The sequence below is a fragment of the Parambassis ranga genome, chromosome 6 (genome assembly GCF_900634625.1).
Source record: "Parambassis ranga chromosome 6, fParRan2.1, whole genome shotgun sequence".
Classification (NCBI taxonomy): Eukaryota; Metazoa; Chordata; class Actinopteri; family Ambassidae; genus Parambassis; species Parambassis ranga.
This window is the reverse complement of record NC_041027.1, coordinates 6,963,834-6,990,517: the sequence shown is the minus strand read 5'-3', so window position 1 is coordinate 6,990,517 and position 26,684 is coordinate 6,963,834. Positions and strand designations below refer to the sequence as shown.

Genomic DNA, 26,684 nt, shown 5'->3' with positions numbered 1-26,684 from the left:
ATATAGATCCTTGTGCATCAGTCAAAAACACAAACAAAAATACAGAGGGAGGAAAACTTAAACCAACAGTCAGATAAAGTGGAGGAGCAGTAGTTTTATTTTAACATGGCATCATCTGTTTTTTTTTTTAACTCCACCTATTCATCAATGTGCTCATTCATTTCTCTTCATCCATCCTTCCAGTCTGTTGATCAATAATGGTGGTGTGGTGTCATCAAAACAAGGCCATTTTGAGTTGTTATGTTGCCATAGAAACTGATGCTGACCACACTTAGTGTTCATATACTCTTTACATGCCTTCCATCCACTGCCCACCCTCCACCGGTAGCACAATAAAAATAAATGGTGACAAACACAATGCAAGTCATCCACCTGTCAGTCTCTTCCATGGCTATTACACAACCACTGTAGGAAGATTAACTCAATGAATCTTTTCATCTCATTTCTGCTCAGCTGCGTCAAATGTCAGCTAAGACGCAGAGAGATGTTCATTAGAGACAAAAAGAGAAGAACTGCAGGACCAGCTTTCTAGAAGCAAACTGAAATTGTTCATTGTTTCCTGCATGTACAAACATTTTTACACACAGATGGTCACATTTTGCATGTGGTGTGTTTTAAAGTGGTACAATTTGGCTTCAATTCCTTTGTTGATAAGAGTGTTGTCATCCTGGAAGCCTCCCCTCCCATCAGGACTGAAATGTATCATTTGACGAGGGCGATCATTCCTATTAGGTGAAATGAGATGAGATCTACTCGGCCCTCTTAGAGGTGATTGGGTGGATTTCATGCCAGTGAACACACCTCACCATCAAATGTTCCCTTGGATTGGGCATTTGTTAACATTTGGCCTTTTTTTTTATGATCACGGCCCACATAAACCCAACTTTCTCAATCTCCTACTTTAAGGCTGGCACTGTGTCAGACTCTGATATGAATTTAACGTTATGATTTCTGTCTCCGCAGGGAAATGAGTTAAGAAAAATTCTCCTCACACGCTACTTTGGAAATCAAAAGCTTCTCTCCAAGTCAGAGCTCTGCAGTGGAAACAGTTCATCAGGCGGCTTTGTCAAGCCGTCATCTGGAGGTACCGAAAACCCCAAATAAACCCAGTAGATGCTGCAATAACTACTCACTGCAGAGGAAACTACAGTAACTTACCTGACAGCGCTCTGCTTCATAGCAGATGTGGTGTTTGACAATCACTGGCTAAAGCACCACATAAACATACACTGGCATTACATTTAGACAGCTGTGAAACATAGTTGATTAAAAACATGCTCATATTAAATCTCTGCAGGCGGTTCTCCCATGCTAGACTCTGACAAGCCAGGCAGCAATATGGTGGAGATCCAGTGTCTTCTGGACAATGTGGGGACGTCTGAGCTGGTGATTGACCTCATTGTCAATACCAAGAATGACCGAGTGTTTGAGGAGAGCATCCTGCTGGGCATTGCCCTCTTACAGGGTGGAAACACACAGATACAGGTGGGTTACATGGGACACCTCAAACTTGCCTCTACCAGGCTGTCACTAACACTGCCTGTTATGCAGTATGTGCTCATTTGTAGAGATGAATAGTCATTACCCATCTGCCTCCTCCCCAGAACTCCTTTTACAACCAGCTGTACAAACAGAAAAACTCTGAGAGGTTCTTCAAGGTCTTCTACGACCGCATGCGGTTAGCCCAGCAAGAGATCCGAGCCACCGTGTCCGTCAACATGTTTGAACTCAGCTGCAGAAAAAGGGACGATGACGGTGACGCCAGTAGCACAAGGTTCAAAAAAGGTATGTCTGAGTAATGATGCACCTTAACCTTTCTGTGATTTTATTTATTTAATTATAACCAACACAGCATGGCTCCTTGACTTTAGAGTAGCCTGAAAACATCTGTTGCCTCTGCTGTCTGGAACATGCTGCAAAATGCCAAAACAAAGCAGACAGTAAGTCAGTAAAGTTCATTTAAAGTGAACTGTAATAATGTCAGACGAGCATTTAAAAATGATACACTGAGTCGTGCTGGTCATGTCCTGGGCACCAACAGGTGTTTCCATAGAAACAGACCTGAAAGTAGTGAAAAGCCACAAAATCAATTATAACTCCAAAACCTTCATGCTTTTAGTGTTTGTGAGGTCCTGATGATCAGGACTGGTCTTTGTTGCTCTGCTGACCTCCGTGCAGACTGTTGTTCTCAGTTCCTGCAGTCACATGTCAAAGGCCATGTGATGGCCCACATCACAAGCCTATCAAAAGGCCATTGTGTCAAGATTGGGTTCTTTAATTGCTACTGAACCCCACTCAAATTTTGACAACTTCTCAGGGGGAGTCCGATTTTCATTGTTTTTAGTCTGTCTTTAGTATTTCATTGATAAAGTATTTGCAACCTCTGTCCATTTATGAAATATGAATGAATCATGCTTTCCTCTGCATGTTTCATTGAAGGGAAAGACTCAGGGCTTCATATAAGGGAGGACATGCGAGGCCAGCTAAAGGAGGCCTCCTCAGTGACCTCAAAGGCCTTCTGTGCCTTCAGAAAGGAGCTGGACCCTGACCTTGAAGGCCTCGGCCAGAACAGTGAGATACTCGGAGCCGAAGATGCTTTAGAAGAAACTCAGATGAGCCCCGCTATCACCATCATGAAACCAATCCTACGTTACCTTCAGCTGCTCTGCGAGAACCACAACTCAGACCTGCAGGTACACTGGCACACTTTAAGGCATTGTGAAATTCAGCTGTTGTTACATTGACTGCTAACTGACATGTTTTCTGCTCTGACTCCAGAACTTTCTGCGCAATCAGAACAACAAGACTAACTACAATCTGGTGTGTGAGACTCTTCAGTTCTTAGACTGTATATGTGGAAGCACCACAGGAGGCTTGGGCCTTCTGGGGCTTTATATCAACGAGAGTAATGTGGATCTGGTTCGACAAACCTTGGAAACCATTACAGAGTACTGCCAGGGACCCTGCCATGAAAACCAGGTAGGGGGATGGATGACCAGAGAAAGCAGGCAGACAATAATATATCAGATCTGCCACATAACTGCCGTTGGCTTTTCGTTTTGATTAACCAGCCTTTAAACACTGCCATAGCCCACAATATCCTCTGCTTTGTGTTGTTTCAATATTTTTGCTTCCTATAGCCTAATGAAGCCACAGAATTTAGTAGGTGTCTTTTTGCAGATTGGATGTTGTCCTAAAAATATTCAGTGGTTTGTTCTTCAGAAATAACTGGCCAATCGAAATTGTATTCCAGTATTCAACAAAGCTGCGTATGAACGGCTGGTATTTTATTAGTATGAGTAGTCTCTGAGCTGCAGTTAGATTTGACTGATCATTTTACAGTAGGGTAAGAGATTGAGGTTCTCTCTCTCTGTGTTCAGCCAGCAAATGCTCAATTATAATATAAGAGGTAACTAAAAGTATGAATAGAGGCTATTTAGTTAGCCATACCATAGCTAAGGTAAACTCAGAAGAAATAAAAACAGAGGTGTTTAAAAATCTCTTCTCATAACATAGTGACTGCTGACACTCTTCTAATAAATACTTCTTTATTGTATCCTTCACTTTGTTGCAGTCCTGTATAGCCAAGCATGAGTCAAATGGCATTGACATCATTATAGCACTGATTGTCAACTCCATCAACCCCCTGGGGAAACATCGGCTGGACTTGGTTCTGGAGCTCAAGGTGAGCAGCAGGTGCCTCTTAAAGGCTTTCACAGTGACGCACAGACATTACTATAGCAATGCTTGGCATTTGCTGTATAGTATTTATTCTATTTTATAGTGCTGGAGACTGAGAAGGAGATCATTAAGGTGTTTTTTTAGCAAATCTCCAGTGCTGAAATAAGACGAAATTACAAATTTAATGACTAAATGTTATATGTGTAGTGATGGTTTGTGTTTACTGGCTGCCTCTTATAGCTGTTTGATCGCAGAGGTTTCCAGTCTTTACATCAGTGAGGGACAAATACTTTTGGAGTTCTCTATTCTATAGTTTGTAAATAATCACCATGTAAAAGCTTATTGGTTGGATTTTTGTATTGTAGAACAATGCCTCCAAGCTCCTACTGGCTATCATGGAAAGTCGCCATGACAGTGAGAATGCAGAGAAGATTCTGTTCAAGATGAGACCCACGGAACTGGTATGTTTGTGTAGAGTATTTAAATATGTCCCGTGATTAGTCTGTAACTTTTAAATCACTCTCGTGCTTCAGGTGGATGTCATCAAGGAGGCCTACACCCAGGGTCTGGAGAGCGAGGATGATGAGGACAGTGCAGGAGATCCAATCCAACCCAGAGATGTCGGACACAACATTTACATCCTGGCCCACCAGGTAATAAAAAAGCCATGAGCCTGATGCATTTCCACTGTGTGTGTGTGACCTTCTGCTGACCTCTGGGCCATGCACCGCAGCAGTGAGCAGTGATGGAAGACTGCTCCTCTGTGAGTGAACAGCTCTGACAGTTTTCTAAAATTAGTTTTTACCATCTGACAGCACTTCTGCAGACAGGCAGGTAGTCAACGCTCTGCTAAACAAATGGTGGTTTGTCTTTTTTGAGGTATGAAGAATGAAGGAATGAAACAGGCATATTGTGCTGTTGAGTAAAGCAGTTGTGTTATAAATGCGTGTGGCAGTTTATGTAAATTGTAGAGGGCAGGCTGGGTCTGGCGGGTTTTCACTTCTGCCTCTTTAGAGCCAAGTGTCAGACAGAGTATTTTTGTCCACCCAGCAGACTAGTTTCACCATGACACAGAAAGCTTTTTATGGTTTAACTTCTCTTTTTCACCTCATTAAAACACACACACAAGTTTAAAAAGTTAAAATGTATAAATCTACCAAAGGCCAACTTCAAAACAGAATTTACTATATTCCAACCCGTCCTTAATGTGACATGTTATTCTGTTCTCAGGCACAAATTTATGGCAAGCTATGGTGAGAAAAGAAGAAAAGAAATATCTCCTGAATTGTCGAAGGTTACATCACCTCAACTGTGAAATGTTTAGAATAAAAAAAGAACAAAATTTCCTGAATCTGAAACTAAAACTGAGAAGAATGATCATCCTTTAATAATTCGGTTGATGTAAAGCAGTGTAGCAAAGTCTTTGCTTCATGGTCAGGCCCCTGACTTGCATGTCAAACGTAAACTGAACAGGTTGCTTTGTTTTCTTAGTTGGCCAGACACAACAAGGTCTTGCAACAGAGCCTAAGGCCTGGGTCGGTGTTGGGGTCGGGGTCACTGGTGGACCCTGATGATGAGAAAGATGACGCCCTCCATTACTACGCCAATCACACAGCTCAGATAGAGGTGAACCTCATTGTTGTTGTGTTTTCCTCACTGCCTCTCTGTGTATTAATTTAACTAAAATGAAGATTATTTGTCGTCAGATTGTGCGTCACGACCGCACCATGGAGCAGATAGTGTTTCCAGTCCCCAACATCTGCAAGTACCTCACCCAGGAGTCCAAGGTGCGTGTGTTCACAACCACGGAGAGGGACGACCAAGGCAGCAAGGTTAACGACTTCTTCCAGCAGTTTGACAACCTCTACAACGAGATGAGGTGGCAGAAGAAGATCCGCAGTGAGTCTTTACATATTTCAGTAAAAATAATGATGGTGGCAGCAGAAGGAGGCAACAGGATGGTAAATCATGATTATCATCCACAGTGTCTGGTTATGTCATTTCCACACTAAATTGAAGGAGCCTGCAGTTATTTGTGTACCTGTACTTATACTTCCTGTTATTCTTGCACAGAAAATAAGGCTCTGTTCTGGTTCTCACGTCACATCTCTCTTTGGGGGAGCATCTCCTTCTATCTGGCCTGTCTGCTCAACATCGCTGTGGCTGTGTTCTACCCCTTTGGTGACGATGGAGATGAAGGTGGGTTTCATTTTTTTACTGGTTGGTTTGATGCAATAATTTTGACGATAACTGTAATCTCTAAACAGGGGTGTCAGACATTTTATCTCAGGCCAGGAACACAACTGAAACAAAATACAGCTTATGTTTTATCTTTCACTATATTATTTCATCTTTCACAGCTTGCTAAGTGCAACTTAACCCTCTCTGCTGTTGTCTGCAGGAAGACATCCAGCTTTACTTATAAGGTGTATTATTGTCCAAAAGAAGTTGTGTAGGTGTTAGAAACAGCTCCAGCAGAAAAAAAACTATTAAACTTAGCAGATGAAAAAGGTTCAATATAAAACTTTATCTCTTTAAACCAAATGCAAATTAGTATTACTCAACAGAAATGATGATAAGATTTTATTGTTTTATTATGTTTCATTTAAGGCTCTTTGGCACACTACAGAAAGGCAAACACACACTCGTTCTTTGTTTTTACACAAAGTTGCAGACGTAAGGCAGAATTATATGAAAAAAAACACTGAGCACATTATATGGATTTCCTTCTTATTCCATTACATTTCAGAGATGAACTATATTTTCAATAACATTATTACATAATACAATAAACATTTAAGATAAAGTATATTCCTAAAGGTGAAATTAGTTGTTTCCTGTCCTTTCATCAGACATCAAACAGTCAACAGAAGAAATCAGAGTAGAAGAAATCAGATCAGATCTTTGTTGTTTCTTCGTTAGGAATCTATTAATCATTGTATGACTTTCAGCTTTATCTGCAGTCCATGTGTATGAAACTCTAATCAGCTAAAACATTAGCAATGATATCATATAACTTATCAACCTGTGGGGCCAAAGTAGTATGTTTACTTTAATACTTGCTTATGTACTTTTACTATATAAGTGCTGTTGTAGGGTTTGTGTTACTCTGAGAGTTGCTATACCACATCATCCATTCAGTAATCCTGGTACACTGCTGTACACAAGGCCACTTCAACATCCAATGATAAAGTTTCCACTAATTAAAGAATTGTTGATACACACTGATAGTGTTGCCAAAAGGAACTCCCAAACTCTCTATTAAATAATTAATAACAGGCCAGCTGTTTGTAAATGGAACTGTTACCTTGTAAAATTAGGTCCTAGGGTATGACAGTACAGAGAATGTACTCACATGTTTCTATACTCTACCTCAGCAGAATGCCACATTGACACCCAGTTTTGTTGTCAGATATTCATATTTTTTTTTCTTTCTCTTTGTTTTGTTGTGTGTATTGCAGAGTTTTGGAGATATCACTGTACACTTTTAAAAACTCAATAGCAATGTCCTTTTCTACTAAACTGCATACAAGCTGCTTACCATGTGACTACATACAGTAGAAAGCTGTGTGTATCTATCCATGCTGACATGTAAAATCTAATGTTGTCCTCATCAGCTGAAACAGCTCAGTCATGGATGAGTGCTGCTTTCTGTGCGATGATTCTTTTGTTGGGTATATTCCAGTAGAGGTCTGTAGACTGCAGGCCACAGGAAAAATATAAATATTGAATTTAGGTTGGACTGTCTCTTCAAAGAATCTTGAGCTTCACTGTGTTGTTGTACTGAGTGTGCAGAAGAAGAGACGCTGTTTTGAGTGATGAGGTCCCGATGGACCTCTGTTTGACATTTTAAAGTGTTGCCTTTGACGGTGTGTGTTAAGTTAAGCTCTTAGCTCAGGTGAATTATTCATCAGAGAAATGTTTCAAAGTGCTGATGTGTTGGTTGGTTTCTTCTTCTTTGCAGGCACCTTGTCGCCCTTCTGGAATATCTTACTGTGGGTGGCATTGGGGGTCTTCACCATCTTACTTCCTGTCTTACCCAATCCGTGGGGGATCCGGTTTTTCTTGGTCTCCCTAATTCTGCGTGCCATCTACACTATGGGTCTCGGCCCTGCTCTGTTGTTACTGGGTACTGTCAATGTAAGTAAAGGGAGGTTTGCCCCTGTGTTGTTGAGGGACTGGTCCGTTCCTGCCTGTTCATACATCAAAGCTTCGTTGTTTTCATCCCTGAGCTTTGTTTTATTCTATTTTCAGCTCTTCAACAAGTTAGTCTTTCTTGTAAGTTTTGTGGGCAACCAGGGAACGTTCACTAGAGGGTACAAAGCAGTTGTGATGGACATGCTCTTTATCTACCATTTGGGCTATGCTATCATCTGCGTCCTGGGCCTCTTTGTTCATGAGTTCTTCTACAGCTTTTTGGTAAGAATTCTCCTTTAAGTTATAGTTGTGAATATTTGCTGATGACTCACTGATGTTGATGTGCGTCTGCAGCTTTTCGACCTGGTGATCCGAGAAGAGACACTGCTCAACGTGATAAAGAGTGTGACGAGAAACGGCCGCTCCATTATCCTGACAGCTGTTCTGGCCATCTTTCTCGTCTATTTTTTCTCCATCATCGGCTTCCTCTTCCTCAAGGATGACTTCCGCATGGAGGTGGATCGCCTTCCAGCACCAGGTCAGAACTCTTTACACATCAGGGTTGCCTGACCACTTATCTAAAAACAGACACATTACAGTACCAGTTGCATTCACAGATAGCAATGCAGGAGATTAAAGCAAACAAGGAAGTCAGCACTTTTAAGAACCAGTGAACAATGTGGCCAACAGGAACTTTAATAAAAGAAAAGCTGTCTGCAGGTAGAATAGGAGGATGCGATACAGGAGGTGCAAAACAGCTTTTTCGTCATATACCATGCCCCCCCTCTCTCTCTCTCTGGGTGGTGAGCATGTCTGTGTAGAACATAAAAGTGACCTTTGACAGAAAGCCATCCCAGATTTATGAGGCTGCAGTGTGTACAAATTTTATGTCTGAAATGGAGATAAAGTAACATATCCCTTTCAGAACTACACTGGATAAAAGGATCAAACATACAGTAGTTCTTCCCTGTTCTCCAGAGAGAATTCTAGATGCACTTCACACTTTGTACTTTTGTTTAGCGTATTTCTCTGCCATCCTGCTCTGGCTGCTCTAAATCTTGTTAAATCTGTGCTTTACTGTTCCGTCGGCAACACATATGTGTCGGCAACACATATATGAGTTTCAAAGCTCAAGTCAAAGAGATACAGACTTGTAACTTGTAAACTAACAACACAATTCAGATCAAATGGCTGTTCAGCTCTGAATGACTAAATTGCACTTACAAGAAATTTAAATTGTTTTTAATATATATTTAAAGGTCCAAACCATTTTTTTGTTTTTAATGATTACTATAATAGAGCATGTACAGTACTGTGTGGTGTATATATACATACCCAGACACATGTTTTGACAACACTGTGGAGAGCGTGGGTGTGTTAATGAGCTCCTGCACCAACGGTCAGGAAGACATCCTGCTAGCACATGTGCACCTGTTGCATAACCTGGTGGCCGCGCCATCCTGTGTTTTGCTGAAAAGAGCACAGCAGACACGGCAGAGCAGTGGTGGGTTATGTAACCAGCCGCGCTCACGCCTGTCTGTATGTTAGCTGAGGGTTGAGTTGAGGTGCAGCTGAGGAGCTCCATAGCAGCTGAGGAGCACCCTGTCCTCACTTGCTGCCTCCTCAGGGCTGTGACCTCCTGCAGACCCCACTGTCTCAACTACTCCTCTTCTTCTTTTTCCTCTGTCTCGTGCCTCTCAGTTCTGAACTCTGTGCTCCACACTCTCATGGAAGAAGGCCCTTTTGGTGTCACTCGGGCCCAGATGTGCAGTTCTCCTGTCTGCCTGAGCTGATTGCACTCAGGCGGTACAGCTCCTCTGCTGCTCAGGGCTTTGCTGATGTGCAAATGATTTGTTCAGGTTTTTTTCAGTAGCACTTCACCGCCCACCCAGCAGCTGCTGCCTCAGTTTACATAATGTCTGACTATATCTTTCTTGCTGATTTCACCAGCAGTGATGAGAATTAGCAGGAAGGCATTTTAATAAAGAACAATTCAATTATCTTTTATCTTTTAGTGGTGCCGTTATCATGAACTTCTTATTTTTCTCCTATTTTTGTAGAAAAAAGGGATTTACTGAGTAACGGTGAATTTGCAGACTCATGTTTGAAAGACGGCTGTCCCGTTTCAAGGCCAAAATCTTTTTCTGGTAAGTTTAATTGGTTAAATATTTTTATTTTACCTTTAATGAATATCACTGCTGAGTGGTTACATTTTAATATTTTGCGTTTTTGACCGGGGTTGTGGGTGTGAATGTGACCTTTCTGGCAGCAGTCAGTTCCTTAAAGGTTACTCACAGACAAACACACACTGAGGCGTGCACACAAAGAAACTTGATGAGGCAGAGGGGGTGACTCACACTCCTCTGTTTGTTCTCCTGCGTCTCCATTCTCCATGGATCACCTGCGCTATAGGGGCACGCACGTGATCGCATCCACATCCTTCACCTCCTGGCTTTTTTCCTCAGCAGTCATTCTGTGCATGTGTTTTATCCATTTATATCATATGACCATTTCAATGACCATATAAATAGAACATTTGATTTGATTTGTTTGTTTGTTTATTCACACCTTTGTGCCAGAGACGGAAGTAAAGGTGTTTTATTATCACTCAGTCATTAGAGTCAGATAAGTATCTGTTCTTGCCCTTCACGTGTTGCACTGTGTGTATGTTGTTACAGATGAAGACGATGGGACAGAGCGGGTGTGTGACACTCTGCTTATGTGTATAATCACTGTGTTGAACCAGGGACTGCGTAATGGAGGAGGAGTGGGAGACATTCTCAGGAGGCCCTCCAAACAGGCAAGGCAACCTTGATATTAACAAATACACATCGTGTTTGCCTTTTCTGTTAAAAAAAACAGTTTTGATGTGATAGTTTATTATTTATTTTCTTTCCAGGAGCCTCTCTTTGCAGCCCGAGTGGTTTACGACCTTTTGTTCTTCTTCGTTGTCATCATCATCGTCCTTAACCTCATCTTTGGTGTCATCATTGACACCTTTGCAGACTTAAGGAGTGAGAAACAGAGAAAGGAGGAGATCCTCAAAACCACCTGTTTTATCTGTGGTGTGTATTGACTCATGATGGCGAGCAGACGTACAATATATGCAATAATAGGTCCTATTTAGCATAACATGTTGTATTATAAAGCATATATGTTAAATAAATCTACTCTCCTTCAGGGTTGGAAAGGGATAAATTTGACAACAAGACGGTGTCCTTTGAGGAGCACATCAAATCCGAACACAACATGTGGCACTACCTGTATTTCCTGGTTCTGATTCGTGTGAAGGATCCGACTGAGTACACCGGCCCAGAGAGCTACGTGGCCCAGATGATTGCAGTAAGCAGACTAAATATACACACATTACACAGACTGCAGGAGGAAGGACAACAGGATTCATTTCACTCATCTCTTTCTACCCTAGGCCATAAACTTATCAATCAAAATTCTGTCATATAGGTTGTTATTGAAATTTGAGACAGCATTGCTCTATTTTTAAGGTGAACATAAACAGCACCCAGGCCTCTACTTATTATTCCAGGAACATATGGAGAAGCAAACACATTCATTTCGCTCCCTAATTCATATTTTGTTGGCAAGCTGCACCAAGCAGATGAGCATACAGATGCCTTAGTGTCAGAGTCTCAAAGTTGCACAACCCTCCTTAGTTAGCAGACTTGCAGAGTGTGCTACATAAGCGTGATCCTCTACAGCAGACGAGCGATCGAAAAATGAGACTGAGCCTCTAGGCCTGTGCCAGGCATCCCAATTTATTCTCCTCCCCCTCTCTTGCTGCTGGAGAGAGATGGTTCTCTGTGCTAGGGTAGTCTTCACTATGCCGAGCTCCTCACCTGCTGGGACACAGTATGGTTAAATAGTAATTAAACCCAGTCCAGCAGTATTATCATCAATGCACCAACTTGCTACGCTGACACTCAGACATGACGTTGAAGGATGTAAGGGCGGCTAAAGGTGTTGCTGTTAGGTTAATGGATTCAAACGAAACCTCGCTCACAATGGCACATTTTGTTATTAACATTCAGCCGTGCTGGCTATAAGAATGGTGGCATTGTAATGAATAATTTGCATAACAAACAGGTGACAGACATTGACTTAATATGCATCAGCAGACCTTCCAACAGGTCATTTCTCTGATGTCGGGCCAAGGTATTGGTGGGTGAGGAGGTAATGATGACTCAGGATTTTATATTAACACGCCCTATTATAGTGCAGATCAACACACACTGGAGGGTAACAGACTAAACAACTTTGTGTGTCCAGTTAATAGGCAGTGTCTAGTTAGGTGACAGTAAAGTTTTCAAAGCAGAGTTTGAGTTGTGGTGATAGACTGATTCATTTGAGCTTCCAAGCTTCATATGCAGTGCCAGTACAAAGTTACAGTCTCAAACTTGTTGAAATGCAGGCCGGAGTGGCACAACTTTTTGCACACAGGCACCATCCGGATGGAAAAGTGTCAGTCTGCAGTTTGGAGCTCCACTTATTAAACTTGTGTTCTACTGCAGGACAATTTAGGGCAACACTGGCAGCAGCTACTATACAGATTAAAACTCTGTCTCCCCTTGCATCCCTCATGTTAGAAAAAAAGCTGAAACCTGACCTCACACATAGACACACACACACACAGCCTCTGACTCTCATAATGATTGTATCTGGTTGGGCAGGATAAAGTGATGTGGTGCCAAGCAAAAGAGAAGGATCTTGTTACACTGAGTGTCTGTTCTGTTGCTGTGTTGTGTGTGTATGTGAATCGGTGTGCGGGTGTTTGTGTGTAAAATTATGACGGCAACTACAGGCCTAGCAGGTACTGCAGCAGCCACAACGCTGTTACATAACCCATCTCAAGTGGCCTGCTAATAGCTCAGCCCTGCCTGGCACGTGCTCTCCTGTCCCTTTCTCTTTCTCTCTCTCTCTGTCTCTCTCTCTCTCACACACACACACATACACACATACACATGAACAGGCAGTCATTGTCACAACATGGACCCTTCATTTACAGCACACATGTGATCTGTCTGTAATAAAAGAAGTGTGTTTGTGATGTAAAGTGAGGGCAAAGGTCAAACTTGACTTCATAAGATGCAGTGCGGCTGTGGTTCTAAAGAACTTGTCGGTGTGTGTGTGTGTGTCTGGTAGATTGCTGTGTCATTTTATTTTGTTATCTTTATCATGTGATTAGAAGTACTTTAAAGTCTGCCTGAAGTTCACTGCATTTACAAAAGCCTAATCAAATTGCACACATACAAGGACACACAAAAAATATTTTAAATAAATAAAAGGGTTAATTTTAGGCCCACCCACCTGAACTAATCTCTGAACGTGTTGGTTTTAGCTTATCAATAAATGTCTGTGAATCTACGTTCACAGATTGTACTAGTCTGTGTGTGCAAACAACATTTTTAACATACACTATGCACTGTAGGGAGATGAGTATGAGCTGTTAAAAAAATCTAGATGTTTGGAGAAGATTTGAGTTCAGACGAGGACAGAAAAAGAAGCTCAGGCTAGTGAGTGAGAGTTTTGAGGTTTTTCTACTGAATACATTAGAGGACAGAGCAGACAGTACATTAATGTGCAGAGCAGAATGCAAATATTTCAGACCATGTTGGACTTTCTTCAATGGCATGCAGGGTGAGTTGCCCTATATGTGGATTACTCTACAGGTGTCTATAATACTCCACGGCTAGATTACTCACACACGAAGCCAATTAGCAGCGGGTCAAACACATGTTATAGCTCCATAGCATTAACACATGCAGCATAACTGTATGTGAGTGAAACAAAAGGTTTGAGAGCATACAGCTTTTCTATCCAAACCCTACAGCATTTGACTACAGTACCTGACTGTAGTGACATCTGAGGTTGTTCCCACACTGTGTTTACAGCAGCAAGATGTGTGTGTGTGTTTGGTTAAGGCTGCAGGTACAGTATGTGAGGAAATACACCAGTGGTATGGTGACGGCAGCAGAGTGAGAAGCACATGAATGTCTGTAAATTCATGCTCACTGATGTGTTTAAATGGATCAATGAAGCGACGCTAAAGCCTGACTCACTCAGGCAGTTCAGCACAGTGGACCACTGTACAGTTTAATGAAGAGCAGCAGCACACTGGCGGGATAGTTCAGATACTGTACAGACTAACTTCATCTTTTTATCTCTGTCATTAAGGGATGGCGACTTTACCTCCTGAAGGATGTTATATTCACATCACTGAGGTTACTTAGTAACAATCCATCAGTTATGGATGAGCATCAGATAGCCCTCAGTCCCAGTGATGGTTAGGCTTTGTCTTTGCTCTCACAGAGCCCTAGTTGTCTCTTTGAAATGGTGAGAAAGGAAACTATTCTTTTTCATTTTATCACCCCCTTGACGCCAGAGGCCCAAATTAGTCTGAGATAGCTGATAGCTGATAGTCTTATAGAAAGACTCAATTCATGCTGTGTAGCTCAATCAGCCTTACTGCTTCCACTGCTGTATTCAAAAGGAAAAGTCTAAAAATGCCAACAAAAAAGTAAGGTAAAGACGTGGAGGAGCTCCTTTTGCTGGGTAATCTGAGTCACATGTATACTTGTAACAAATGTAAAAGGGTCAGTGAGACTGAAATTGACCCCCTTGACAATCAATTCTTTAAGTGCTGCTCAAAGTGAGAGTTCACAGATCCCCTGATCAGTGCAAAGAGGGTCTCAAAATTTCAATTACAGCACCTAATAGCACCTAAACCTAAAACAAAAGCTAACACACCTGCCTGGTTGTTCCTCACATCATGCAGGTTAGACTGTAAGGAACTGTTCTCCCATATCGTGATCATATTTATTTATACTAGCTGATCTTCAGTTGAAATTTGAGGTTGTAGAATATGATTTTTTTTTAAATACATAAACAAATTTTTAAAAAATGTATCGAATTCATGATGGGGCAATGCACGTGTGTGCGTTTGCTTCATTTTTTCTGTGTCAAATTTTTATATTTACTCAGTTAGCAGAACATTTGATCTCTTTCACTGTGTTGTTTTGTAAATAATTTACACCAAAAATAGAATGTTTCACATTAAAGGCTTTTTACTGACATTCATTTTATAAAGTTTGCCACTCTAAAATTTGTAATAGTTTTTAAATATTTTTTTAAAAATAGTTTTTGAATGACTGAGATCAGATGGCACAGCTATTAATGTCTCACTTTGCAAAGTGTGATCACTGAAAACAACAACAAATAACCCACACAGTCCCCGTCCACCCTCAGACTACACTCCCCTCATGTCCTCGTCTTTGTCCTCAGCGTCTCACACAATTTTTCTCCCTGTAGTCTATTCTTATATAAGAGTAGGTGGGAGAACACCTCACTCCTCCTACTGGACTTAGTGTGGTGCCAGTCAAATCCCACTCTCTGCACCTTTTAGGTAATTTTTATCAGAGGAACCGGCAAAGGAATATTACATAAGATCAGCTGATGGCAGTCTGTCTGCGTGAAACCCATCTCATTCTCAGAGAGCATGCATGTTGTAAAACACACACACACGTCACAGTCTGCTGTGCACATCTGTGCCGATGCACACCAATAGTACACACACCCACGCATGCACAACACTTAAGTCCTTATATAATTCTATAGCTTTGTGTTTCTCACTGGCTCCTTGCTGCAGATGATTTCCTCTGTCCACTGCACTGCTGGAAAAATAAACTAAGCATCTACCTTTTGCATGTGCACATAAGTAACACTATACTCCCAGTTGTGTTCTCCATAGACAGCAGTGACTCATCCCCACATCAACAGTGTGTTTATGGAGTGGGTGAGAATGTAAATGGCAGTTACTGTTCATTTAGTGTATTATTGCTATCTGCAGTATCCAAGAGACAGCAGTGCCGCTTAAAAAAATTACACTGTTGATCGCTGAACAGAGAGCAGCCTCCATCCTGATGAGATGATTAATATTAGGCCTCCACGCCTGTCTCCAGTTACCACTACCTCTCTGTTTACTCTCCTCCTGCAGTCTGGCTTTGGCGCTGTAGTGCTCCCCGTGTGTCTATGCAAATCTCTCTTGTCAATGTCTGTGCCAACATACTGTTGCTGCTGTCTCTCTGACCTATTGAGTCAGCTTTATTTCAGACTTTCACCTCCCTCAGTGTTTTTCCTCATGTCCCATCTCTGCCTCTCTCCTTCAGGAAAAGAACTTGGAGTGGTTCCCTCGCATGAGAGCCATGTCTCTGGTGAGCAGCGAAGGAGACAACGAGCAGAATGAGATGCGGTCTCTGCAGGAGAAACTGGACAGCACTGTCACTCTGGTGGCTCAGCTCTCAGGCCAGCTGGCTGAGCTCAAAGAGCAGGTAGAATAACACTCCAGGGCATTACAAAAGGTCGAAACATTGTGTTTGTCTGAACGTTAATGCCTTGTAAATAGTGAAAGTGAAATGCTTCCATTTCTAAAGGCAATATTTCATAATTGCGTTTATTCAGTTGACTGTAGCACATGGACCGTCATCTGCACGTGCTGCTTGACCTTGAGTCTCTATTCACCTAAAAACACCCGCAGGGAGAAAAGGTCACATGAAAGAGGCAGCTTCAGCACTCTCATTTTGCTATCCATCTCTGTGCTGAGTTCAGTAATCTGCATGGATTCTATCAGACCCTTGATGCTGTTGTGCGCAGCACGACAGGTGACTATCACGTCAGCAATCAACGCAACTAAGAGCCGCCAGTGAGCCTCTGGCTGTTTGGATGACTAGCTCCGCTGCTACAGTGTGACTGATCACTCTCATCACCTGCCTCCCCTGCATGTGATTCCAGTCACAGGCCTGTCCTTGTTCCTCTTCTGCCAGATGTGTGAAAACAACTCCTATGGGGGGAGGATCACACTCCAGTAAACAAAACAACAACCTCTGTCGACCTCGGCAAAGCTCCTGGCTGGGATCTTTAAACAGCAACTTTTTGTACTGCTGGGGTGTTATGTTTAACTAATCTATTTTTACTGTAGAGACTCATAAGCAGTCATCTGGTTAGCATTGATTTTATTGCTTTTACTTCACCTTTATGATGTGGAGTTTGTTTATGCAGAACTAGGAGAGGCTGCAGCTCTGCAGCTAAGAGGGGATGCATGCAGGTCTCACACAGGGTCTGTCAGGGAGGAAAGTTCCCCCTTTATTACAGCCTCTGCTGACCTCGGCACTTCACACCTTACAGCTAAGAGAGATGGATCCATGTCTGTCTGTGCTGCTTTCCATATTTGTAGTTCTGCACAATTTCCTTTAACCTGCATGTACAGTTTGTGGTTTGCGGAACCACTGGTGCTCATTCATGACATCACCATAATCACTGTAAAAGTAATGGCTGTGAGAAAGCAGGCTCACACATGGACACACACTTATACAACATCCAACGTGCAGGTCAGAGCTCTGCACACAAGCACGCCCACACAACTGTGTTCAAGGGACATTTTATTTTCCAGTCATAACAACAGAGCTGAAACAGTTATTTGCATACAAGGGTGAATGAATTTGTTTTCCTTTTATGTCAGTCAAGAAACTTTATTGATACACTCTGTCACAGACTATTATGCAGCATATCTGCTTTAGATGCATTTTGATTCATCTAAACAAACATGTTTACTCTTGAATTGGAGATTTGGAGCAAAATTTTACCTGCACTGCAAATTTTAATAGATAAATACTCCCCTCTGAATGCTATAATTATGTGTGAGCAAGTGGGAATATTGTATTTTGCATAATAAAGTGCCCACTAGATCAATAATAGCATTAACACAGGTTTGTACATCAAGGCTGATGTATTTTTTTTTCTCAATCTCCTTCACAGATGACAGAACAGAGGAAAAACAAGCAGAGGCTCGGGTTCTTGAGTCCTCAGCACAACCATCCCAACCACGCCCACTGAGGGGTGTGAGGCTCTGTCCTCTGACAGGACACAGTGACGCGTTGCTCGGGAGCAACGTTACTATGAAAACAGACACACAAACTCCAGCCTTAAGAACAAGACGTGTATACCTGCAATTACTAGTGTCAAAGTGCAAGAGGTTTATTCAAACAGTGCCTTGTGACACAAATACTACCTTATTGATGTGTGTCTTATGGGCCTGCTATAACTACAGGGAGCACTATATGGGCTGTACACACACAGTTGTACACAGAAAAACCTTTCTCTGTAAATGATTGTCCAGCCACAGCACACATCAGCCAGTGTGGTGTTAGTGTGCCCGACAGAGGTCGAGTGAAATGTTAGGGTAAGGTTAATGGTTAAGTGCTGTCAAGTCCTGTGCACAGTCATGTCTTCGCCTACGTTCCTCTGCTGTCACAGTGCAGGTCCAATGGCCTCACAGAGGTCAATGATCGGCCTCCAGGGGAAGAGCATGCATGCGTTTGTATTTATGAGAATTCATAACTGGAGTATTATTATCTTTTTGCATTTTGAAAAAGGAATCACGCTGCCTTACTCTTAAATTTTATAAACAGTACATTGCAATTGCTAAAACTGCACTTTTTAAAAAGGGTAAAAAAGTCAAACCAGTAACTGGAAACATTGAATCATTAAGAGTATTTTATTTTGAATGCATTGTGTTTAAATATGCATTCACTGCACCAGTTGCTTTTTTTACATGAGATTACATGAGAGTATATAAGTAACAAAAATGTGAATAAAAATAATATCGGTGTAAAATTTACTTGAAATTTCTTTTAAGTCTAAATCTCACATTGGTACATAATGTAGTACTGACAGAAGATGGTGAACTCAGTTATCACCGTGCACATGTGTGTAGGGATGTCAGCTAATACTGTAATATTTACTGTATCTGCTCATCTTACTGTTGTTTCCTAAAGGGCTTTTTGTGTGAATCATCTCCACTATTCACTCTGACTACAGCTGATTGTTTAGTCCAGTTTTAAACACCAACAGGTGGCTATGACTGAGTGTGACACGTTCTCTTGTAAAAATGTATTTTATGGTGGTCAGGTGTCCTAATATTAAATTTGTAACAAGACTTTGAGTCAGCAGCTTTCTAGCAGAGTTCGGTTCAGTCCTTGTTGTTAGAATTGAATGAACACTCCCTCACAATCGCCCTGACCCACTCTGCACTTGGCCACCCACTCTCGGTGTTAATTTACGTACACTTATTTGTTGGTGAAGGGACCTTGGAAAAGGTCTGCATTCATTCAGAAGAGGTCATGTTTCAGCTCATGCTGAATGAACAGACGTCTAACGCCAGAGACAACGCTAACAGATACATTGTGGATGCCTCTGCTCCACTTTTAACAGTTTTAGAATCAGCTGCTGACACTATGGACTTAAACCTTCACACTTTACTCACTTTCAAAACAAAGGATAAAGCATATCAACTAATGTGAAAGAATCTTTTTCAAAAACTAAAAGGGGACAACCCATAGTCAAATAATCATATTTTTCCTGTAACATACAGTATTATCTATCCAATCTGATTGTTTTGGTGTGATTTTTTTCTGCCTTCCTTCCAATATAAAGTAAAAGTAAAGTAGATGGAAAAATATTTTTTTTTGCCATCAAAACTTCAGTGCCATCTAATTCCATTATACTGAAGAGAGAACAGAAATGTCAAAAACTCTCACCAGAACAATCTATAGTTAAATAACTAATCTCAGAAAAAAAAATCTGAATATTTAAATTGTGTGGTCAAATGTCATTTAACACCTTAGTTGAGAGCATGGGGGTCTAAATAACTAAAGGTATAATTGTAGTTGAGGAAGAGGTCTAAAAATATACATCTGAAGTATCCTTAAGGAAGATGGTAATTCAAAACAGTGGCTGCTTTATTTTCTGCATCTTTGCACTTATGTACCATATTTGAGATGATAAATGAAACACAGAAAGTAAACAGGTCTTTTATCCTGTCCTGTCATTTACCCTCTACAGAGAAGACCATCCTTCTTGGCTTCAGTTCAGTGTTTACGCTGGCAGGCCTGCATTTGCTCCCGCCGCCTGTGACAGCCATTAAAATTAGTTCACGCAGTGCCATAATGGTGAGCAGCTGTCACTGCATAGACAAGGAGGGTAAAGTGCAGCATTACTGGAATGTATCGCACTCAGACAGGGGAAGGGAGGGAAAGGATAAAATCAGGACCATCATTACTGTCTGGGGGTGGGGGGTGGGGAGTCTCACTGCTATATTGTGATAACACTGCTTCAGCCTGCATCCATTCTTAAACAGCCCATTTAATCAGTTGTATGTTATCACCTCAAGGAGAAGACTTTTAATATTAGTTACCTAATCTGCTTTATTGTTTTCTCTTTCATGAGTTTGATGCATGTGAGCCATGTATTGTTTACCACCTTAGACATATTTTGCAAACCACAATCACATGCTTGGCCTCTGTGGCTTCATAACACAGAAAAAAAAACCCAAAGAAGGTCAATAAATACAAGGCAACATCCCAAACACCTTTGTGGCTGAAAGTAGTGCCGGCGGTTTAACTTTAATAGGCAGACATATTTAGATTCTAAGTTAAGCTTTATATGTAGCTGGATATAAAAGTTTAAAATGAAACTGAATAATGATGATTTAAATTCTGTGTGAGAGTTCAGTCTTCCAGAGTTGCAGTGAAAGTTTATGTGATTCATGTCAATACACATATTGATCTTCTGCCTTCTGCAGTTTCCTCTGAACACTCACACCAGCATCGGTGACGAACAGAATCAGTTATTTTCACTCTAAGAACATCAACTGACCACACAGAGAGCTGTTTACTTTAGAGAAGAAGGAGGATGGCGGAACGTCCCTCGTCACTGTCATTTTTTTTATAAATAAACATGCCCCCATGATGACTGGCATGTGACTTCCTGTGTCTGGCTGTGAGATTGAGCCTTTGTAGTCACATGAGGCATCAACATCGTAGCACAAAACAAGTACATGGAAAAACACTGATGGTTCTGCCTTCACACACACATTTGTGCGGGGTTGTCATGCAGAATTTATAAATCATTCCTACAATATGAGGACAATACAACAACACTAGTTTTCTTTTCAGTTTCAGAGGTTTTCAAACAAATAGGTCAAAATTCTGATATTAAAAATGCATAAGTAATTGATTATGCATGTAAAATGTTTACTATTACGTCAATCAGCCTTTTCTCATTAGAAAGATTTGGGCTCATGTTTTATCTACAGGAAGTGATTCATATGTTTTGGTCCTATGGTAGGAGGAGACGAGTTACACAGCGCTTGTTACATGCACATGCTGTTAAGTTTCTTTGAGTGATTATATAGAAAGTTTGAAGTCAATAACTTTTGTAGTATATCTGTTTCGGGTAACGGAAAATTGCAAGTCAGCACAGTCTGGGAAAATGGACGGTCTCCGTGCAGTCATCCGCTGCCTCGGTCTCAAGGACAGCACCGCAGGGGAGGGTGTCCCTTCTTACAGCATGGTGAAAAAGTTCACTACTGAACATTCAATGTCTCCATGCTTCATTTTCTCAGTGCTTACTTGCAATTTTCAAGTTATTGATTTCAAATTCTCAAAGTGTTAAACTGCCGGTGTTGTTCAACCCCTCTGTGGTAACAGCCTCACGTGCTGCTCAGCACATGTAGACTATGGGCATCTGCAGTCAGCACCTGAGGTGAAAGTAATAATCAAACAAAGCCCATCTTGTATTCTGAAATCTGCAAAACACTTTCAACAGAACTCAACTGAAACTGTTACTTCTGTCCAGCTGTCTGTCTCAGTCCCCCTTTCCTCACCCCTCGGCTCATTCACCCCTCCCTCTGTGGCTGCAGTAGTTTGACTCCTACAGGCTGTTTGAGTCATGCTGGCTACTGGCCTGGCATCCACCATCACAAGCCACAGCCCAGTTCAGTCTGCTTCATGAGGCGTAGACCGCACAGGTCGTGTTACTGCTGTCAGGATCTCTGTCTGGAGTTTACTCCCATCAGCACAACAGAAAGATCTTTGATATTGTCTTTCATTTATTTTTTACAGAGTGTTTACAGTGTTTTATAGTTACAAATGAAATAAAACAAGTCTTTTTACCTGCTTTTAACAATCTGAAGATGACCTAAAACGATGTAGAAATAAAAACTTCAATAAATGTGATAAAGCATTTATTTAAAACAAGATTAAAAATATATTTTAGTTACATTTGCTTTTCATTTCAAATTCATTTTCTAAAGCTTTAGGCAACATCATTTAACATTTGCAGCATAATTCAAGAGTACAGCAATTCAGACGGCCACTTAAGGCTTCACTGAAGCAACTAATCATCATCATCCTCATCATCTTCATCAATAAATCTTACACCAGAATTTTGCCATGAGAGCTGATTGATGAGTTAATGTCAGCATTTTCAAGTACAAAGTTATACAAAATGTATGCAAAAGGCCATTATAGTACAACGATCACCTGGTGTTACTATAAGAAGAAAACACACACCAGAGTCATCATCATCATGTTAAACTTTCTGCCACTGCTGGCCAGAGGGAGAGCCGATTTGAAGACCGGCAAAGAAGACCTGATAGCGATGCTTCCACATGATGAAGGCCCCGACAGCACAGACGAGTGCTTGGACCAGGTTGAGCAGAATCTGGAGCAGGAAGTAGAGCGTTAGTGTACCTGTGATCACCTCACAGTCGCTGACACCCTCATAGGTGAATTTCCGAGCTATCGGGTCGTCTTGGTCAAGAATGCATTCGCAGTCTTCTCCGGCCTGCTCGCAGATGAAGCTGCTGGTCTGTGTGTAGTGGTGTCCAGCGAAGGCCATGGCCAGCACTGAGATGACCAGGCCAATTGTGCAGAGGACAAAGTACAGGAGCTGACAGAGGACAGAGAACCAGTGTGAGACCATGCACTTTCACTTTGATCAGAATGTCTTCAATAAGTGTGTTTTTTTATAGTCTAATCTGTCTCCTGCTTTAGTCTGTTGTCTCATGATTACCCCAACCATGCCAGAATTGTAGCTTAGACACAGACATGCTGGCTCAGTGCCACCGGCAGTTCAAAGAGATTATCCACAATACTACAGGGCAAGGTCGGACCCTCGGAGTAAGAGCCCACACGCTGTACCCAGCCGTTACAGCCATTTCTCACCTTTAGTGCACGTCCTGTGTGAGTGTCTAAAAATAAAAATGTAAAATGTGACAGAGGCTTTGTGTTGTTTATGCAATTGCACAATCTCAATAACACTAAACCTTCATCTTAATCCACCGCTTATATAACAGGAACCCTCATTCACAGGCGTATTTTGCTTTCAGTTACATACTGCTTATGGAATTATGCAAGTGATGAGTGGTGCTTGATTTAAAATGGCATTTATGTTAATTTTGGAACAGCTGTGAGATCTGAAGCGTGGCTGCTTAGAGTGAGGAGATGGACAACAAGTCTATTAACAAGCACTGTCTGTGCTATTGCTAGAAGGAGCTAATCTGAAACACCAAAGCAGGTAGACACTGCAATGAGTCAGGTCATGTGGTCTCTTTTGTCAGGAACCTCAAAACTCAGTTATGCCATTTTAACACAAAAAAATGGTGCTAAGATCCATTTGACTAAGTTGTAACATCAATATTCTCTGCAGCTGCAGACTTTTTACTCTTTCAGCTTCCACCAAGGACAGCTGAAATAAGAGTTGGTTGGTATGCCATAAATTCCAAAGTAAGAATAAATATAGTGCAGCTATGGGTTCATGTTCATTGCGATGTCTGAATTCACAACAAAAATGAGTTAAAAGGTTGTATTTCGTATGCTGTATTTAGGAAAAACCCACTGATGATACATTTAGAGGCAGAACGATGTGCTTGTGTCCTACAGAAGAAAGAGTCCCTTTGACACTTTTGCACACTTTGTCCAGCTGTTGTAGAGGACACAGATGCGTTCTTTATAGAGGTGCCATAGACCTCTACAGCAGAACGACCTCATTATCACTGATTACCACAATGCCCCTTCTTCATCTTGGGAAAGATGTAGCCTGAGGCTGCCAAATCAGGTGAGCATGGCAGGTTCAAATCCACATTCCACATAAATGAAGAGCAGAACTCCCTTTGCATCCAAGAAAACAGAAGATATTAAAGGATTCACTGGACTCAGAGTCCACTGCTTTATTTGTCTCTAGTTAAAAGTGGTACCCCAAGTATCATCCATGGTTTTTGAGTGGGAGAGGGGAGCTTTTTCAGGTTGTATCTCAAAAATGGCAGATTCTCACATTGTGCCTAATCAGTTTTCTTATCAGGATTTTTTGAGGTGCAGGACATGATTCTGGGAGACAACCAGCTCTGCTGTAATAAACTGTTGTAAATTCATTATTCTGTCTCTTATGTGGTGACATTGACTTTCAGATCATCTTCCAGGCTCCACATTTGAATCATGCAGTCCACTGTTTTCAGTAAGATGGACATCATTGGATGAAAAGGCTTTGAGACGCCTGTAGTACACATAGGCTGATGTGCCTTTGACCTGACTTATTGATTACCCCTCGTATGTTATTGCCATCCATCCACCCATCCTCATAAGCCACTTTATCCTGTACCTTCCAAGAAATCAGAACCAATCTGAGGGTATTTTAAAACTGCACTGCCATTGTGAATAAGCTGCACTTATGCATATGCATATTATCTATTTATATACAGAGATATATGAGTGTTGTGAAGCTTTATTTTACAATAAATGTGCAAATATTTAAACCTGGTATGCTCAGAAAAAAACAAGGATGCTGCTTCTACTCAGCACGGAGTGATTTTAATAGCCCTGAACTATAATGTAATGCTAATTAAGCTGTACGATCAAGGTGCATTAAGGAAAGTACTCTTCCACTCACTGGGATCCCTGCAGAGCACTTTTAACCAGGAACACAGTTCCATTTTTTTCCCTCTTTATGGCACTGACAGTTCCTGTTCCCAAAGCACGGCCTTGTGCTGCACCAGTAAGTAAAACAATGTTCTCTTCAGAGGCCCTCTGTCTGGAGAAAGTGACCCATCTGATCGCACAGTTTATTGCAATAAAGACGAGCTTTGCTCAGTTTGAAAGAGGAATTTTTGATTGAATTGAGTTCCCCGAAACTTGCCTGTAAACTCACCTTGACAATAAATTGTATGGATGTCTTCTCATCAGGGAGGTAGGTAATGCAGTAGAGGATGAAGCCCAGGATGGAAACTAAGCACAGCTGCAACACACCGGAACATGTTGGTTAGACTCATTCACATCTATCAACATAACACTCACACTGGAGCATCACAGACTGTGATGCTCCAGACTGTTGTCATGTCATTTTTTAATACTGCACCTGGTTGCCATGATGTAACATACTGTATATCACATTTGCTATTAGAATAGGTCAAATTATTGTACATGTGTTTTCAGAGGTGTTTCTTAATATTGCATGATTCAGCAGTAAACTGCCATCTGATTGCATTACTTTGTCCTCTCCTTTTTCTCCCTCACACACAGACACTCACACTCTATCTCTTCAGTGCAATTGGAGTCTTGTGACTAACGTGCAGCATCTTATTTGAATGTTTTTCCCAGGTTCGTAGGCACTCAGGATTCTCTGGAAAGTTCTTGATGACCTCAGTGTTTTTCACTCGGCTGAATCTCGTGAGGATCTAACTCGGGATGTTGATGTCCAAGGATGTTTTTGAAAGCAGATGGCATCTGTGATAGGCCAGGATAGCACCCAAACAGGAACAAAATGTTTCAACGTGACCTGAACTCTCATTGCAAATTATTGTGTTTTTATGTTTTAAACTTTAACCAGTGGTTCATTTGCATTCTTCAGATTGGTGCTGCTTTCAGGTGCTCTAACTGTCCTAATCTCAACTCACATTTAAGATACTTTCAGTGCTTCTATTTGAAAATCCACATGTTGCACACACAAACATGACTAAACTTAAACACTGCATATGTGATATATTCATATGAGAAAGCATCTAATGAGGCTGTGGAGATATAGGCAACACTTGCAAACAATGATAATCTCCTTTAGTTCTTCCAAGGTGTTTCAAGCTCAGCTGAAACATGGCATGCTGTGACTGAATGTCTCATCTCATCTGTCCAGATGTTAAGAATTGCTTGGACATACAAGACAGACAACAGAAGGTGTGGGCAGACTTGTGTGACTGATTTTAGAGTTCAGGTTCACATTCAGATGAACAGGACAGATGGAGATTTATTAGAACATGACAAAGCTGTTGATTTACCGTGTGGCTGTGACTGGTATTGACATGCAGTGTGGTGAGGAGGGACAGCACGCTGAAGGATGAGGCTGAGGGTCATGCAGATTCCATGCAAACAAGTGAATTTAGTGGCTGACTATAGAACATAAGGATGGAGCTTACAATGATCCCAGCCCAGTGTGGCGTCTCTCTGGCCAACAGTGAGGGGCTGATAGCCAACATAAGGAAGGCCACAGCGGTGACAGCCACCCCCAACAGCAGCTGGAGCAGGGCGACGAGCAGAGGGAAACAACACGCTCTGCACTTGTGGTCGTCGTCTGGCGTTGGGCTGGCATCTCGCTTCTTCTTGCCCTCCTTCTTGTCTGAGGAACCTTTCTGCCCCTTTCCCATTTCTTCTCCTGTATTCACACTTCTTTCCCTGTTGGTGCTCACAACTTTCACAATGTTTAGGGTGGCTGAGTCCGCCTGCCTGCCGTCTGCCTCTCTCCCCCTCCCTTCCCTTCCTCGCCTTCTCTCACCATAAGCCCAGCTCGGCAGCTATTTGGAAACAGACACGGCTCTGAACTAATATGGAAAACATTTGGACTGGATTCCTAAAGCGGCTCCAGTGCCACATATAGAGCAGGCAGCATACTGAGGAGGAAAGGAAGAGGAGGGAAGGGAGGCAGGAAGACAGAAGGGGGATCCCAACACACGACACTAAGATGATTTCTCTTGT

The 26,684-nt window shown here is 41.7% G+C and overlaps 2 protein-coding genes across 3 annotated transcripts in view; one reads left to right on the top strand and one right to left on the bottom strand.

The window, feature by feature from the left end:
* The window catches only part of itpr2 (inositol 1,4,5-trisphosphate receptor, type 2), a 44,997-nt gene extending 25,832 nt beyond the window's left edge, over window positions 1-19,165 (top strand). Inside the window, exons 38-57 of one of the 2 annotated variants that reach the window (XM_028408516.1) lie at window positions 964-1,084; window positions 1,298-1,485; window positions 1,605-1,785; window positions 2,440-2,693; window positions 2,779-2,979; window positions 3,575-3,685; window positions 4,047-4,142; window positions 4,215-4,334; window positions 5,173-5,307; window positions 5,388-5,580; window positions 5,755-5,880; window positions 7,646-7,821; window positions 7,936-8,100; window positions 8,173-8,356; window positions 9,879-9,965; window positions 10,497-10,618; window positions 10,718-10,883; window positions 11,000-11,160; window positions 15,999-16,160; window positions 17,644-19,165. In XM_028408516.1, coding sequence (XP_028264317.1) covers window positions 964-1,084; window positions 1,298-1,485; window positions 1,605-1,785; window positions 2,440-2,693; window positions 2,779-2,979; window positions 3,575-3,685; window positions 4,047-4,142; window positions 4,215-4,334; window positions 5,173-5,307; window positions 5,388-5,580; window positions 5,755-5,880; window positions 7,646-7,821; window positions 7,936-8,100; window positions 8,173-8,356; window positions 9,879-9,965; window positions 10,497-10,618; window positions 10,718-10,883; window positions 11,000-11,160; window positions 15,999-16,160; window positions 17,644-17,721 — 3,027 coding nt within the window. In that variant the 3' untranslated portion in view covers window positions 17,722-19,165. The remainder of the gene's footprint in view (window positions 1-963; window positions 1,085-1,297; window positions 1,486-1,604; window positions 1,786-2,439; window positions 2,694-2,778; window positions 2,980-3,574; window positions 3,686-4,046; window positions 4,143-4,214; window positions 4,335-5,172; window positions 5,308-5,387; window positions 5,581-5,754; window positions 5,881-7,645; window positions 7,822-7,935; window positions 8,101-8,172; window positions 8,357-9,878; window positions 9,966-10,496; window positions 10,619-10,717; window positions 10,884-10,999; window positions 11,161-15,998; window positions 16,161-17,643) is intronic. The other variant, XM_028408517.1, reaches the window with a different exon arrangement.
* Window positions 19,166-21,893: 2,728 nt separating this feature from the next.
* On the bottom strand, window positions 21,894-26,598 carry sspn (sarcospan (Kras oncogene-associated gene)). Its single transcript, XM_028408518.1, has 3 exons — window positions 26,129-26,598; window positions 24,871-24,957; window positions 21,894-22,617 (listed from the first exon to the last, which is right to left on the bottom strand). Exons 1-3 carry the CDS (start codon window positions 26,354-26,356, stop codon window positions 22,258-22,260), a joined length of 675 nt encoding a protein of 224 aa, XP_028264319.1. The 5' UTR covers window positions 26,357-26,598; the 3' UTR covers window positions 21,894-22,257.
* Window positions 26,599-26,684: the final 86 nt, after the last annotated feature.

Bases quoted from the DNA above. Each gene is read 5' to 3' on its own strand.
- sspn (XM_028408518.1), bottom strand. From the start codon at position 26,356: ATGGGAAAGGGGCAGAAAGGTTCCTCAGACAAGAAGGAGGGCAAGAAG. The intron at 24,958-26,128 runs GTAAGCTCCATC...GGTGTGTTGCAG, and splicing joins CACACTGGGCTGGGATCATT to CTGTGCTTAGTTTCCATCCT. The intron at 22,618-24,870 runs GTGAGTTTACAG...GTCCTCTGTCAG, and splicing joins CCATACAATTTATTGTCAAG to CTCCTGTACTTTGTCCTCTG.